Here is a 14,197-nt window from a genome sequence, read left to right on the forward strand (position 1 = left end):
TAATTGAATCAAAGACCTAGCCAATCAGCGAAGAGGAGGCCAAAGGCTAATTAATATTCATAAGCGGGGCCTCATGATCCCGTATATAGCAGTGTTCCCGCCAGAGGGAGCGAAGCCCGCCTAAGGCTCTCGCATTTAACTATTCAGAAGGCTTTATATTGTATCAGTTCTTAGGGGCATATCTATGATAATGGCAGCAGTCACTTAACTTCTCTTCAGGAGTTTAGCGTAACACTATTTCAGGTCAAACCGGCAAAGGCAACTAAAAACAAACTTTAACGTTACTGAGTTCAACAGTACTAAGTCTTATAACTTGTTATCCGAAGTTGAAACGCTAGCGATGGTATTTTCGCTGCGCTGTTAGCTCCGTGCGACTGTTGTTGACGGTCTTATAACGGTATATTTTGCACCCCTGTACCCTGGTATGAGTAACATTTGGTATAGATAGGCATAAGATAGTTGGTAAAATGATCCAAGTGAAATTTTTGGCATAAAGTACTGTAAAAGGCTTAATTACAGCACTTTTTTGGGGGGGAAATTGGTTTTCTTTCGTTCTCCATGCCATGACCTTTCGGACGTTCACCCCACAGAGCCGACATCTGCACCTGCGTCTAGCCGGCAGGAAGAGTTAATTCAATTAATGGTTCAGCCAATCAGCGAAGAGGAAAGCGAAGGCTAATTAATATTCATAAGCGGGGCCACACAATACGTTAACTTGAAGACTCAGGCCGTACAGACTTCTCGCCAGGATTTTTTCAAAGCGTTGGACAGGGGTCCGGGGGCCGCCGAATGTCCCTGGCGGGGTCCAGGGGCAGGGCCACTGTGGGGGGGACCCAGGTGGGCGAAGCCCCCCCGGAAGCTCTTGCATTTTAGACTATTGAGAAGGCTTCTTTTATCAGTTTTTTTAGGGCCATATCTACGATAATCGTAGCAGTCACTTACTTCTCTTCAGCAGTTTGACTTTAAAATATTTCGGGTCAAAGCTTCAAAGACAACTAAAACCTCATAAACAACAAACTTTACTTAGCTCAACAGTATACAAAAATATTGTACGGGTTGCCATCCTTAGTTGAAGCGCTTATTTGTAGCGCTAGTATCTTCGCTGCGCCGTTAGCCGCCGTGCGACTTTTGTTGACGGTCTGATATCCCTACGTCGCCGCCTCGCTGATATTCCCACGGACATGTTTCAAGAAAAATACCCAGCAAAAAACGCTGTTCTGCGTCAAATTCTATTCTATAAAACATGTGGGACTCAGTGTTACAGTCTAAATATTTTGTAGAAGCACCGCTGTAGGAAAGAAGGTCCAAGCAATGTAAAACATCACGTAGCATGAAGTTCGCTGTCAACTGGCACACAGCACATGACTGTTTGAAACTCTAAGTCTAATCAACAGCCGTGTTTGATTGATAGCCGGCGGTCCTTTGATGAAGTCGGCGAAAGGTGCGTTAGTTAGAAAATCTGCGTTTAGTTTTGATACGTAATCATAAGTTAGACAGTGGCGAGAATGATTATTTTCTCATCAATATTTCTCTTCAGAATTATTTGAACTTAATTGTACATCTAAACAATTGGCTTACCTGTGCAATGTTTATATGATTAATGATCAGTGTACTGAAATCATGTGTAACGTATGGCTCCTAGTCAATAGATCAGCATTTTCTCTATAGTGACCACCTGTCTATAGTGGCCACATTTCCTAGTGCTGTTGTTTTTTGACATAAACTTTGAACATTTAAATTGTAAGTAACTTTAAACTGCCAGAGTTTCAGCCCAACAAAACACTCTCAGCGCCAGGGTATGAACAGACTGACCAGACAGACGAAAATAAATCCTCGAACAAGGTTCAATCGTATCTTCCGGGTCTGGCAGGAAGTTGTTAAACTAAAATAAGAATAGGCTCGATGGCTGATTGCATACAAAGTAAAACAATTTAACAGTTTTACAGCTTGAAGAAAACAAACGCTCCTACAGTACCTGCACCTGCTTGATAATTATTAAATCGTATGCCCTACTTGAATAAAAAAAGTTCACTGCAATAATAAATGTACCCACATCACAAGGAGCTTATACTTTTTTAAACTTACACCTAGTTATCGTACTGAAAATTGTTAATGACATTACATGAAGTCATTCAACAATTTTCAGTCATGATGAAAATTTTCTGAATGGAAGGTGTGATTATTGTCATTTTCTGAAAAATAGAAGCAAGCTCTGTTTTTACCTGGAATCAATTCACAATACCAGTCCACTTTGGGGGATAATGTACTGTTAAGAGGATGTTCCATTTTTGCGCAGGGGTGTTTTGGAACAGTCCAATGTTGCGTGGGAAGGGGTATGGCTGAAATATGCTGTATTTGCTCTTAAGCAAATGTCGGCCTTTCTAGTTTGTGACGCATTCGTTGATATCTGCACATGAAAGACAATGCGCGATGTCAAAATCATATTACCATCACAACATTCAGCTATTTCTTTCTACGTTACAAGTTGCTAGTGGCTAGGATTCTGTTACTTGCCGATTTCCATCTCTTTCCCATCGGCTGCATTTCTGTGTGTTGTTTTGTTAGGCTACATATATCTGCCCGTCCAGGAAATAAATTAAAAAAAAACGCATGATTGTCTAAAGACAGCGGCGACGACCGAACGACCATGAATGCAACACTTGCCTAAGCAATAAGCTGGCACAATAACAATCAGTTCTTCTGAACAAAGTTTAACTGAAATTTCCAACACAAGTAGTTGGACTTACCTACTAGATTTTCGACTAATCAAATACAGTCCTTCTTTGTCAAGGAAGAGACAATTCTCTGCTTCTGTGGCTGAATTCATGTAAGTCCCACTTCTTCTGTTGAAAATCAGAATGAATTCTAACACTACAGATAAACTTTCAAGTTAAGATTCAGTTTTTACCTGTGCAGTTGTGTTCGTCGGCAGCTAAGCTGTACCATGCGTCACAGGTGCAAAAGTACGACCCGTGCGTGTTGTGGCAGTTCTGCGCACAGCCGCTGTCGCCCCTAGCACACTCGTCAATGTCAGGGATTTCTGCAGAAAAAATGATGAGATGTTGAACTTTTTGGTGAAGTCAAGTCAGGCACGGCATCACTTGCACATAATATGTCTCATGAGAGTGGCGGCGATTTATAAGGAAGAAGACAAACGTTGAAAATCACCGCCACTTCATGCCCACAGGACCTAAATCCTATATATGCTTGGAGTTCACAACAACAGTGAAAGACGATCATCCCCAAAGGCCGACAATGTTTGAATTTACACATTAATTTCGATATCTTGCATGATGTTAAACAAGAGGCATACGCGCCACTGATAGGTTGTTTGCAAACCTTTGACGACAAGGCAGCAACACGTAAGTAACAAACATTATGGACCAGGTACGTGACTCTTTTAGGTAAAAACTGACGAAAGGCGCATTGGCCATATAGCTTGACCACAGATCATGAACAAAACATTATAATTACCGTGTTCACACTGCGCGCCTTCCCATCCATCATCACATTCACAGACGTTCGTTTCGACGCACAAGCCGTGGTGACATGGGAAGTGACAGTCCGCTACAGAAAACATGGGAAGTAACTGTCCACTACAGAAAACATGGGAAGTAACTGTTGGCGATACAAAACTTGGGAAGTTACTCTCCGCGCTACAGAAAACATGCATGGGAAGTAACTGTCCGCTACAGGAAACACGGGAAGTAACTGTCCGCTACAGAACATGGGAAATAACTGTCGGCTACAGAAAACATGGGAAGTAACTGTCGGCTACAGAAAACATAGTAAGTGACTGTCCGCTACAGAAAACATGGGAAGTAACTGTCCGCTACAGAAAACATGGGAAGTAACTGTCCGCTACAGAAAACATGGGAAGTAACTGTCCGCTACAGAAAACATGGGAAGTAACTGTCCGCTACAGAAAACATGGGAAGTAACTGTCCGCTACAGAAAACATGGGAAGTGACTGTACGCTACAGAAAACATGGGAAGTAACTGTACGCTACAGAAAACATGGAAAGTAACTGTCCGCTACAGAAAACATGGGAAGTAACATGCATTGGCATAATACCGGCCGTAAGACGTATACCGGCCGATAAAAAATAATGGAATTTAAAGAGATCTACACATGCAACAATAGTTATTTCTGAGGTATGCACACTTCAGACATCTAGGTGTCCAATACATCATTTACAAAGCATCGATAACAATGCAATCGAAGACAACAAGGCCAAAAGTTTTCAGTTCATTTTCGGGGCAGACGAGCTCGTCGTGGGACAAACACACTGTCACATTCATAGCCAGATTTGTAGATAATAATCACATGTGCTCATGGCACAAGACGAGCATGATTCAACAGCAATCTTGAATTTCTTTTGGTGACCTACAACTCATGTAAAAGTGTGAAGAACCGTTGCATTATCGCCCGGATCTACGGCTGAATGGGTCAAATTGAACGTACGCCGCCATTTTCCCGCCATTTTTAATGTTACGCCAGCAGTAAAGTCAAAGTTTACGTCATAGCGGTTGTGACGGACCAAAATTAAATGAAAATTCTTGTCAGTATACGCCCATTTTCTCATGACTTTTTGTATGCTCATGCAGGTTTTTGTTTTGTTTAACTATACTAACAGGAAAGGAAGGAACAACAGAGGATGTATAAAGGTACATAGCGGCAGTTAATTGTGCCGTGTTTCGTTCGGCCGGTATTATTGCACCCCCTTCCAACCACGCGCCCGTACGCGTTCTCCGTGCAATTCCGCGGTGTGTTCCAATTACGATATTATGTTTTTAGCAGGACAAGAGAGACAAAATAATATACACAGAAGAAGTGACAAAGGTAAGCTGTAACAGCAACATGTAACTGGAGAAAATGATGCGTTGATCATTTGCCAAATTAGCATTGCTTGAGAAATTGCAGTAAACCAACCGGTATTATGCCAATGGATGTTATATTTTGAAGTCTTCCTAACCACACACACACACACAGTTCAATTTACCTAAGTAAATTACCTAACAGGGTTTCAAGGGGTCCCCCACAACACTTAATTAACATGAATTCAGAAGATTCCCGAAAATCAAGGAAGGCAATTACACAAAGTTAGGTTGACAAATTTCCCTATCAATTACAGGACACCCTCAAGTAAGGCAATGCTGTGAAATATCCTTCCACATACACAATTTTGTCATCTTGCTTTTTTGCCAATCTGAAATATAGGGAAATATAGAGAAAACGATGCGTTGATCATTTGCCAAATTAGCATTGCTTGAGAAATTGCAGTAAACCGGCCGGTATTATGCCAATGGATGTTAACTGTCCGCTACAGAAAACATGGGAAGTAACTGTCCGCTACAGAAAACATGGGAAGTAACTGTCCGCTACAGAAAACATGGGAAGTGACTGTACGCTACAGAAAACATGGGAAGTATCTGTACGCTACATAAACATGGGAAGAAACTGTCCGCTACGGAAAACATGGGAAGTGACTGTCCGCTACAGAAAACATGGGAAGTAACTGTCGGCTACAGAAAATATGGGAAGTAACTGTCCGCTACAGAAAACATGGGAAGTAACTGTCCGCTACAGAAAACATGGGAAGTAACTGTCCGCTACAGAAAACATGGGAAGTGACTGTACGCTACAGAAAACATGGGAAGTATCTGTACGCTACATAAACATGGAAAGAAACTGTCCGCTACGGAAAACATGGGAAGTGACTGTCCGCTACAGAAAACATGGGAAGTAACTGTCCGCTACAGAAAACATGGGAAGTAACTGTCGGCTACAGAAAATATGGGAAGTAACTGTCCGCTACAGAAAACATGGGAAGTAACTGTACGCTACAGAAAACATGGGAAGTAACTGTCCGCTACAGAAAACATGGGAAGTAACTGTCCGCTACAGAAAACATGGGAAGTAACTGTACGCTACAGAAAACATGGGAAGTAACTGGTCCACTAAAATAAATGAGACAGACAACATTCATACCAAATAGTTATAAAAAATTGCAATTTTGATTATTCCAGTATGTCCAATATTTTTTAATTTGCTTTCCGACAGACAGTGCCACCTACAATTAATAGATAGAAGTTAAAAGCAGTCCCATAGATTTTTGAGGCTGTTAAGACACTTATTAGAATGCGAAGCCTTTCACCACCTTTTACCTCCCCAACCTAAGTCAGGTACCCATTCGTGGCGTGAGAGAAGTCTTCAGGGCACAAGATAGGTGACATGGCAGGGTCGAATACTTTGTCGATACGCCACAAAAACCTACCGTCAAATATTTGAAAGAGGCTACTTTACACACCTGCAAGATATGAAGCACTTTTTAAATCAAATATAAGTATTGTCAATGTCTTTGCAAGTGGATAATACATAAGATACTTAATACACACAGCGGTTGAAAGCTGTAACTCATGACAGTTACATAGCTGAGTTCTTACCTTGACAAGTATCGTTGATCCTGTTCCACCCGACGCAGCACTCGTAGTCAGTGAAGTATTCAGTGGCGTAGACAGTCACAAAACTCCGGAAGGTTCTAACCAACAAATCAGATTGTAAGACACATGATGTTGGTGCCAACGACAAGATACTCGGTAGAAACCACTTGAAGAGCCATTTCTCATATTGGTACTTACACAACGGGAAGGCAAACAATGGATGATGGTTCCCGTTCCCTCCTGTTCTCTCTGGTGTACATCACCTGTCGGGACGCATGGCGTGTGCAAACGGATCCATCTGGCCTGTGTAGATTGTGAGACGAAAATGATATGGACTACATGTATATATCTGTGACTGGAGAGGGCCCAGTAAGTGGGGCAAATTTTCCAAGCTAACGATGATGTTGAGCTATATTTTGGGTCAGATCCTGTCAAGAATATTACCACGAGGAAACATACATTCCATCACAGGTATCAACAATGACGAAGTGTACTTACCCACGAAGTTGGACCGATACAATAGAGACGAACCCTGAAACCAGTACGTATGATAACAACGTGAGTTGGTTCATTTTCAGTCCACTGCTTTACAGTTAGACTTCAGAGGCACTGCCTGTTAGAGCAAAACTAGCCACGCAAGACGTTCCACATCTCGCGGTGCTGTACTTGGGATTCCCAGGCAAACGATGCTGTTTATTTCAACCCTATCAGGTACTAGTACCTGATTCAGGTGACGGCCAGTCTTTTGGGGTTTCAGACACCTCTGGTGCAACAAAAGGCCTAATTTAAAGTCAACAACCCTCGCTAAACGATATCTAGCAATTATTGTTGACAGTATAGCACAAAGGTTCTGAGTACAAGTTAGAACACCAAACTCGTACGTAGTCCCCCATTCGTATGAGAGGCAATGTTTTCTGTTGCCGTTAACATGTACATCGTTTTAGTCTTTAGGCGATGTCCAAGTGGTATGCGTAGCACCTAGCTAGAACCTGCTGTTCTCGCTGTGGGACCGAGAGTAGGTCTTTAGGTTGATCAAGTTACTTGCTATAGCAATGTTGTGTACTTTGTGAACAATCAGGGCGGTGACTTTATGACATGAGCCAAAGACAACAATCCCAATCGCCGTTGAATGCGAGTCCGTTGAATGGTGTAAGATTTCTTCACGGCTGTTATTCCCCGGAGAGCGACCATCGTGGCTAAAGGAATCCAAGCAAAACATTTTATTAACATACTCATCAGAAGTCTCTAATTTGCTGTATATTTGCGTACACAGCCGGATAGTCAATACAAAGACGATGTAATCGAGCCTCAACTCCCCAAGGGCATTACTGCCTGGTCTACAAGGTATCGCTGCTGTAGTGGGTAGGTGGTGATTCCGAACGTGAGTTTATACCTCCCCTCATCACAGTCACTGACCAGACGTATACAATCGCCTTGATCCAAGAGTGTATCTGTTATCCTATCTGTTTGTCACCTTGGCCACAGTTATTATCCACTTTTTAAAATGCAACAGCGACACCTAGCTGAAGTGCGAAGTAGAACCAGATAGTATTACCAGCAAAATTACTCTCTGCTTGTTTACAAGCACGTTGATATAATGGTTTACCAGCACAAGGAATATAACCTCCTTGACCAGCATAACGAGACTACATATTCTGGGAATTTTTGTAACATTTCTGAGGGGCGACAAATCTCACAATGTTCTCTTTCTAGTGTAATGCCTTACGATATCACCCCTGACAATTCAGCCACAGAAAACGTGTATTAGGGGCACCTTACTTGAATATTAATGAGCTTGCCTGATTTGTCGCGGGCCAATCAGCGGCCGGATTGCAAGTTTCGAACAAAAATAGTGTACGGCGCGGCGTGCACAAAGATCTGTTTATCTTTGCGTGATGATAATGTTTTTTTCATATGCTAGGTCGGTATACGGTGATGCTAGCTGTGGTTACCCTATACCCACAGAACCGACAAATGTTAAATTTGGTACCTGATAAAGACGTCTGGACGCTGAAAGAACCGTGAAACGTTATGCCGGTGCTGTTATCTTGCTCTTGAATATTAATGAGTCGCCTTATGTGGTGCCTTAAGACAACAAAAAGGCATTTTCGAAATTCTCTGATGGGCTGACAGATAGTTAGAAGCCACGCCCCTAATACTAGTACTCGTTTTCTGTGGCTGAATTGTCAGGGGTGATTATGATATCATAAGGCATTGCGGCGATAGTCAACCCTGAGTGGGAGGGCGGTGTGCATGCCTTTCCGGATATTTGTGGTCATTATAACGACTGAATAAATGAAATGATATTTAGTATGTGTCTAGGTCTTAGGAAGTATTCTTGATACTGCAGCGGAACGCCTGATATTGGATCTTTTATCATTGTTCAATGGTCCAGTATTATGGGAGATAATGCATTTTTTATTATAGAACTGAGACAGTCTGCTTTGCAATAAACAAACTTTAACAGGGCGCTATCAAAAGACTCCTTGCTACTGAAACGTGATTGTACATCAGTCGTCATTTTCCATTGGAGTACTACCGGTATACCAGCTCCCTATCTTCCACTCCTCTACATAATTCACCACACGATATTCAGCAAATCATTGTAGATAAAACTGTTTATTTTTCTTACACTTGGATCGACCTTTCGATGAAATCCAAACAGGCACAAAAGTACAAAGGACTTGTATTCTCTTTAACCACACTGCTAAGGCTAGGTTGACTTTCACCCACATTCTTGGCTGGGATTGCATCAAACACTAGTTGGAACTCATCACTATTTACAGTTCTGCGGTCGCCACGAGTAGATGTATACGAGGTTCAAATCAGATAATGTTCAGAGGGGCAATGAACTGACTCCTCAGTGATCCGAACACAGTGAAAACAGTAAGACATGGTCGCTTTAGAAGTGACATGATTATCACATCCTAATTACTAGAATTCCTCGAAAGATCAGTGTCTCTCTCCACTTGACGTGGCTTGACTATCTTCTTAATGCAGTCATAGTTGTTAACAAGTTGTTCTCGTGAACTTTCTTTGCTTCTAAACTCTCCAAGGGGTCATCACAAGGCACGGCTGTCTCGTGACTGTGGTGACAAGAGCCATCTTGGTCACTGTAAGCAGCTGCAGTGACAAGTTGCTTCTTCTTCTTGAAACTGCGCATGCGATGTTAAGGACGACAATCAATCATAATGCAGAAGAAAGGCAAATAAGTATGTGTACACACAATATTCCATGACCTGACAGAAAAATCCGTCAGCATAGAAACATTTGTCAGAAATTTATCTGAATTATACCCAGCGACATGCGACATCAGCTAAAAGTGATCCTCCGATGGCAAAAATATTTGCATCAGTTGAACGTTATGGCTACACGTATGGTCGATGTTAAAAATCAAAACTTACCAGATGACGACAGCGATAGCCACCACAGCAACAGTTACTACGGCAACAGCCGATATAACAGGAACTACAGGGAACGTTGAGTCGTCCTGTGACCTGCTCACGCCAGGGTTGGTTGTGGTTGAAGAGGGTGACTGGGACGTGCCATGGTAATTATGCATAGCAGAAGATGAGGTGGTATGCAATTGTGTGGATGTTGGAGTTGAAGAACTCGTTGGAGATTCAGATGTCGTCATGACACCAGGTGGAAGTTTAGTCTTCGTTGTAATGATCGAAGGTTTAGCTGAGATTGAGCCTGTTTCAAAATCAGCAGTTATGGTTTGATAGAAAGAGATGTCTGAAGTGGTTGGTGTTGGCATAGTAGTGACTCTTTGTTTTGTAGGAAAAGATGCGGTTAGGAAAAGTGGTACATCTTTGATTTTGGTGCTTTGAGTACGGGTTACAGTTGTGGTGGTAGCTGTAGATGGAGAAATGAATCTAGTTCCAGCCGTCATAGTGGGTATAGGTTTGGGCGAGGTGTTGGTGACTGAAAGTTTGGACAAGGTCGAGGATTTTGGGTGTATATCTAGTATATCTGTGGTTGTGAAACATTCAGGGGAAGAAGCTGATGCGGTGAACGGTGTGGAGGGCGGAGGGAAAGATATGTGTTGTGTACCAGTACTTGTGACGGTTTGAGCGGAATGCGGTCGTTTGGTAGGTGGTGTTATTGCTGTAGTTTTAGTAATGCTGATGGCTGATGGTGTATAAACATCATTAGTAGCAGGTCCCTCAGTTGTACTTGAACTTAACACGTTCTGAACAGTTGTAGGCAATGTTGTCGTCATGAGTTGAAATGTGGTAGCAGATTGAAGGGAAGGGGTAGCCTCTACGTTTCTAAAAGTGAAGGGAGTTTCAGAGGTAGTAATGGCAGTGATTTTAGGTAAAGATATTGTGGTTTTCAAAGCTGTATAGAGACGGGTGCTCTGCTCAACAGTAGACTGCGTGGCCATCTTTGTTGTCGGCACAAGGGTTGTAGTCACTGTAAGCGGAAATATATCAACAATTTAGAACGATAATACAATTATATGAATGTGATATCTTTCGTTTAAATAGATTAAGACGAAATCTAGGAATAACTCTCTCCTCCATTATAAAATGACGAAGATGATACTTACCTGCCCCACAGGTGTCTCCAACTATAACGTCAATCTCTGTGCAGTTGTTGTGAGAAGACACGGTTTCTTGATCTTGACTACATGCATCGCTCTCTCTATCCCCTTTATTGGAGCAGTTCCCACAGAAGACTGTGATTTCACAATCGTCGCCGGACAAGCCGGGGCACAGTTGATGCCGGTTTCTTGTTCCTGATAATGTTCGCTTCACCTCTCGGTGAAAATCCATGTTATCGGGATCACAGGACACGTTGAAAGTGAACCGATACTTATGTCTCCCCCTGCCTGTAATTGACATTACATGACACTGCAGTAAGAAAACGAAATAAGAATGTGTAATGTTTGTGTGTCTGTGTAGTGTATGTGTACGTGTGTTTGAGTAGTGTATGTTTGTGTGTGTTTGTGTGTGTTCATGTGTGTATGTGTGCATGCGTTCGTGTGTGTGTGTTTTTGTACAATACCATAATGATGTTAATTCATGAAGTTCACAGTCCTGATTGAATACGTCATCGCCTTATCAGCAACGAGATCACCACGTGGTTGTAACTATAGATAGTAGATAGACGAAATATATTAAATACTAATGTAATTATGATAACTGAATGGTTTTGAAGAACAACTCACTTCGACATATGATATCGTCGACTCCCGCGCCTGTCCATGTTGATGAAGGATTGGTCATGTCACATTCGAATATGTTCCGTCTCTTGTGGAATTTGCCTTCCTTACAGAAGAGAGCGCACCTCTGCACTAGATTATCCTCGTGGCAGACAAAGGCTCCATATGTCGGCGGTTTAAGGGGCGGACAAACTGAAATAGAATGGGACAAAGACTTTGAGGTTACGATAATGTTTAATTTCATTGTACTGCTAAATTCCACTTCATGAGAGGAGTGGAGCTGTGTGGTGTGCGCTGCATGGCCAAATCGTAACTGTCTTGTCTTAGCTCATGGTTAATTGTACAGGCTTGGCTATGTGTAAGCTGAAGCATGATTGATTGAATATGTAGCATCTTACCATTCTTCTTGCAGTAGAATGTGATGTTATAACTGGCTGAAGAAGTTCCAGCTATGTCCGTCGTGTAGCACGTAATGTGAGCTGATTCACCAATGGCAATGCGGTCCAGGTGGGTTTGCCTACATATGACATCCTTGATCCCCACATTGTCGCCGAAACATGATGCAATCCTGCTTTCGGAGTAGTAGTCATAGAGATTCACGTCACGACACTTCTCCCCGTACAGATTTTGACTGAGTTTCGGACAGTTTAGTATTTGTGGCTCTGTGTTGTCTGGACCAAAATTGTTCGGGGAAGAAAACAGAAATAATCATTAGTTTGCAATCATTCTCGATCCTTAGGTTACCGTTATGATGTTAAACACGGCGGTCGGTTGCTAGGGTATTCTTTCCCGTTGCTATGCGCGTTCGACAGAATATCGGGTTACTGGAGGCCTACTTTTGGCTACCCGTAAAATATTTGGAAATAAACAAATCGTTTTGACAAGGAAAATGTTTTCAAAATAATATTAAATTAGCAATTTTACATACATTGAATGTTGTCGTTTGAATTTAGATAGCTGTTTTGTTTCGATGTTACTAAAAAAGATGATCATTTTCTGTTTTCAGGTAGGCCTTTAATTTGACCAAACTCTTGATAAGATAGGCCGCATGTATCATCGAAAATTCTCGTTTTTTGTATTTTTCGTCATCTATGAGGAAAATAAAACTTTCTGTTTTTGGGATTTTTTAATTTTTAATTTTAAGCAAAGTTATAGTCGAAAATATGCGTAAATATGGCATTTTTCGCACTTAATTACGAATAATTCAAAATCGAAGGCATTTTCTAAAAATCCCAAAAACAGAAATCTCGGGAAAATCATGGCGGTCATTTTGAGCCGTCAACGAGTTAATTTGGACTCTTCCTGGTCGCGATCTTAAACGAAGTTTGTAAGCATGTCATGCCGCACGGATAGCGGGAGGGTGTAATTGATACCGGTGTAAACACTTACAATATTCAAGGTCACCAACACAAACGTCAGTAGCTTCGTTAAATATCACAGGTCCCAAACAAAGTGATAGCATGGATGTACTGTCAAGAAAATTGTTTATATTTGTGAAAAACTATCTTTTTTGGCTGATTCAAGGTAGTTTGGGAAAAAAAGGCCAGAGAGTAGTGTTTACCGGCAACGACCGCAGATGACCCCAAATAGAACACGGGTTCGGTTCGAATTACGTCAGATGGAATATCGTGGAACAAGGTTCCAATTCGGCTAGACATGGGAGGTTTTGAGCCCCTGAGCCCGTATTTGACCACCGTGAAACTAGACAACGATAATGAGTCTTGCTGACGTAGTTTAATTACGTGAACTTTCTTATTTGTAAACGGATATGAGAACATTTGCAATAAATAATGTTGTGGCGGTATACAAAGATTAGTATTCTCTCTATAACATTACAATGACTTTTAAGTTAATGACAATATGCAACGTTAACAAAAGAGCGACAATAACCAAACTTAAATACTAATCTTACCTTTGATGACAACACTGACGTCACATGTATTATCACAGGCAATAAAGCGAACGACGGGGTACAAGTACTGTTCCGCTTCCAGGGTATTGCTTGGAGTGACGCGATATTTCATAATTGGGTACGTAACATTCGGTGACATTGTAGTGTCCACTATCGGCGTCATCACGCTGAGTTGAGCATCAACAGCGATGACGTAGATACTGAAGTCAACCAGGATGAAATTATCGTCTTTAGGTAAGGACATATGGATAGATGTGCTTGGGCAACGTAGAAAACTGCATGGCTTTGCGTCTGTGGTAAGAAAAATGTACAATCTCAAGCTTGATGCAGATAGAAACTGTATCATTCAATCAAAACTATTATAATATATATAAATATATATAGTTATCACATAGCCAGGAACGTGGACCAATCAGAAGGTTGTGACGCCACAACACATAGATTCCGTCCAGCCCAGTGTTAAAAAAATCAACACCGGTGTTGATTGTTTTTAACACCTGACCAATCAGACGGAGGGATACACAGGAAAGTAACCAATCAGAATAGCACAGAGCATGGAGGAAAGATCGGACCCCGCAACACGATGGTAAAATTTGGCCCCAAAATTTCCAGACTTCTATTTGGGGATTTAGAACACGAATCATGTTCCATCTGACGTAATCGAACAGAAC

At 41.7% G+C, this 14,197-nt stretch overlaps 2 protein-coding genes across 2 annotated transcripts; both read right to left on the reverse strand.

Annotated features, from left to right (window-relative positions):
• Positions 1-2,381: 2,381 nt before the first annotated feature.
• Positions 2,382-6,742, reverse strand: LOC118423028 (epidermal growth factor-like protein 7). Its single transcript, XM_035830922.1, has 5 exons — positions 6,708-6,742; positions 6,448-6,542; positions 3,475-3,567; positions 2,909-3,040; positions 2,382-2,407 (listed from the first exon to the last, which is right to left on the reverse strand). The coding sequence occupies exons 1-5, from the start codon at positions 6,740-6,742 to the stop codon at positions 2,382-2,384; spliced, it is 381 nt and encodes a 126-aa protein (XP_035686815.1).
• Positions 6,743-9,844: 3,102 nt separating this feature from the next.
• On the reverse strand, positions 9,845-11,811 carry LOC118423029 (mucin-2-like). Its single transcript, XM_035830923.1, has 3 exons — positions 11,621-11,811; positions 11,000-11,281; positions 9,845-10,863 (listed from the first exon to the last, which is right to left on the reverse strand). The coding sequence occupies exons 1-3, from the start codon at positions 11,676-11,678 to the stop codon at positions 9,845-9,847; spliced, it is 1,359 nt and encodes a 452-aa protein (XP_035686816.1). The 5' UTR covers positions 11,679-11,811.
• Positions 11,812-14,197: the final 2,386 nt, after the last annotated feature.

This window comes from Branchiostoma floridae, chromosome 9 (assembly GCF_000003815.2).
Source record: "Branchiostoma floridae strain S238N-H82 chromosome 9, Bfl_VNyyK, whole genome shotgun sequence".
In the NCBI taxonomy this organism is placed as follows: Eukaryota; Metazoa; Chordata; class Leptocardii; order Amphioxiformes; family Branchiostomatidae; genus Branchiostoma; species Branchiostoma floridae.

Coding starts and splice junctions, on each gene's coding strand:
- LOC118423029 (XM_035830923.1), bottom strand. CDS start 11,678: ATGACCAATCCTTCATCAACATGGACAGGCGCGGGAGTCGACGATATC. Junction 11,282..11,620: donor CGACGATATCATATGTCGAA/GTGAGTTGTTCT, acceptor TGTCAATTACAG/GCAGGGGGAGACATAAGTAT. Junction 10,864..10,999: donor TGGAGACACCTGTGGGGCAG/GTAAGTATCATC, acceptor TTCCGCTTACAG/TGACTACAACCCTTGTGCCG.
- LOC118423028 (XM_035830922.1), bottom strand. CDS start 6,742: ATGGATCCGTTTGCACACGCCATGCGTCCCGACAG. Junction 3,568..6,447: donor GATCAACGATACTTGTCAAG/GTAAGAACTCAG, acceptor TGTTTTCTGTAG/CGGACTGTCACTTCCCATGT. Junction 2,408..2,908: donor CGACGAACACAACTGCACAG/GTAAAAACTGAA, acceptor TTTCATGTGCAG/ATATCAACGAATGCGTCACA.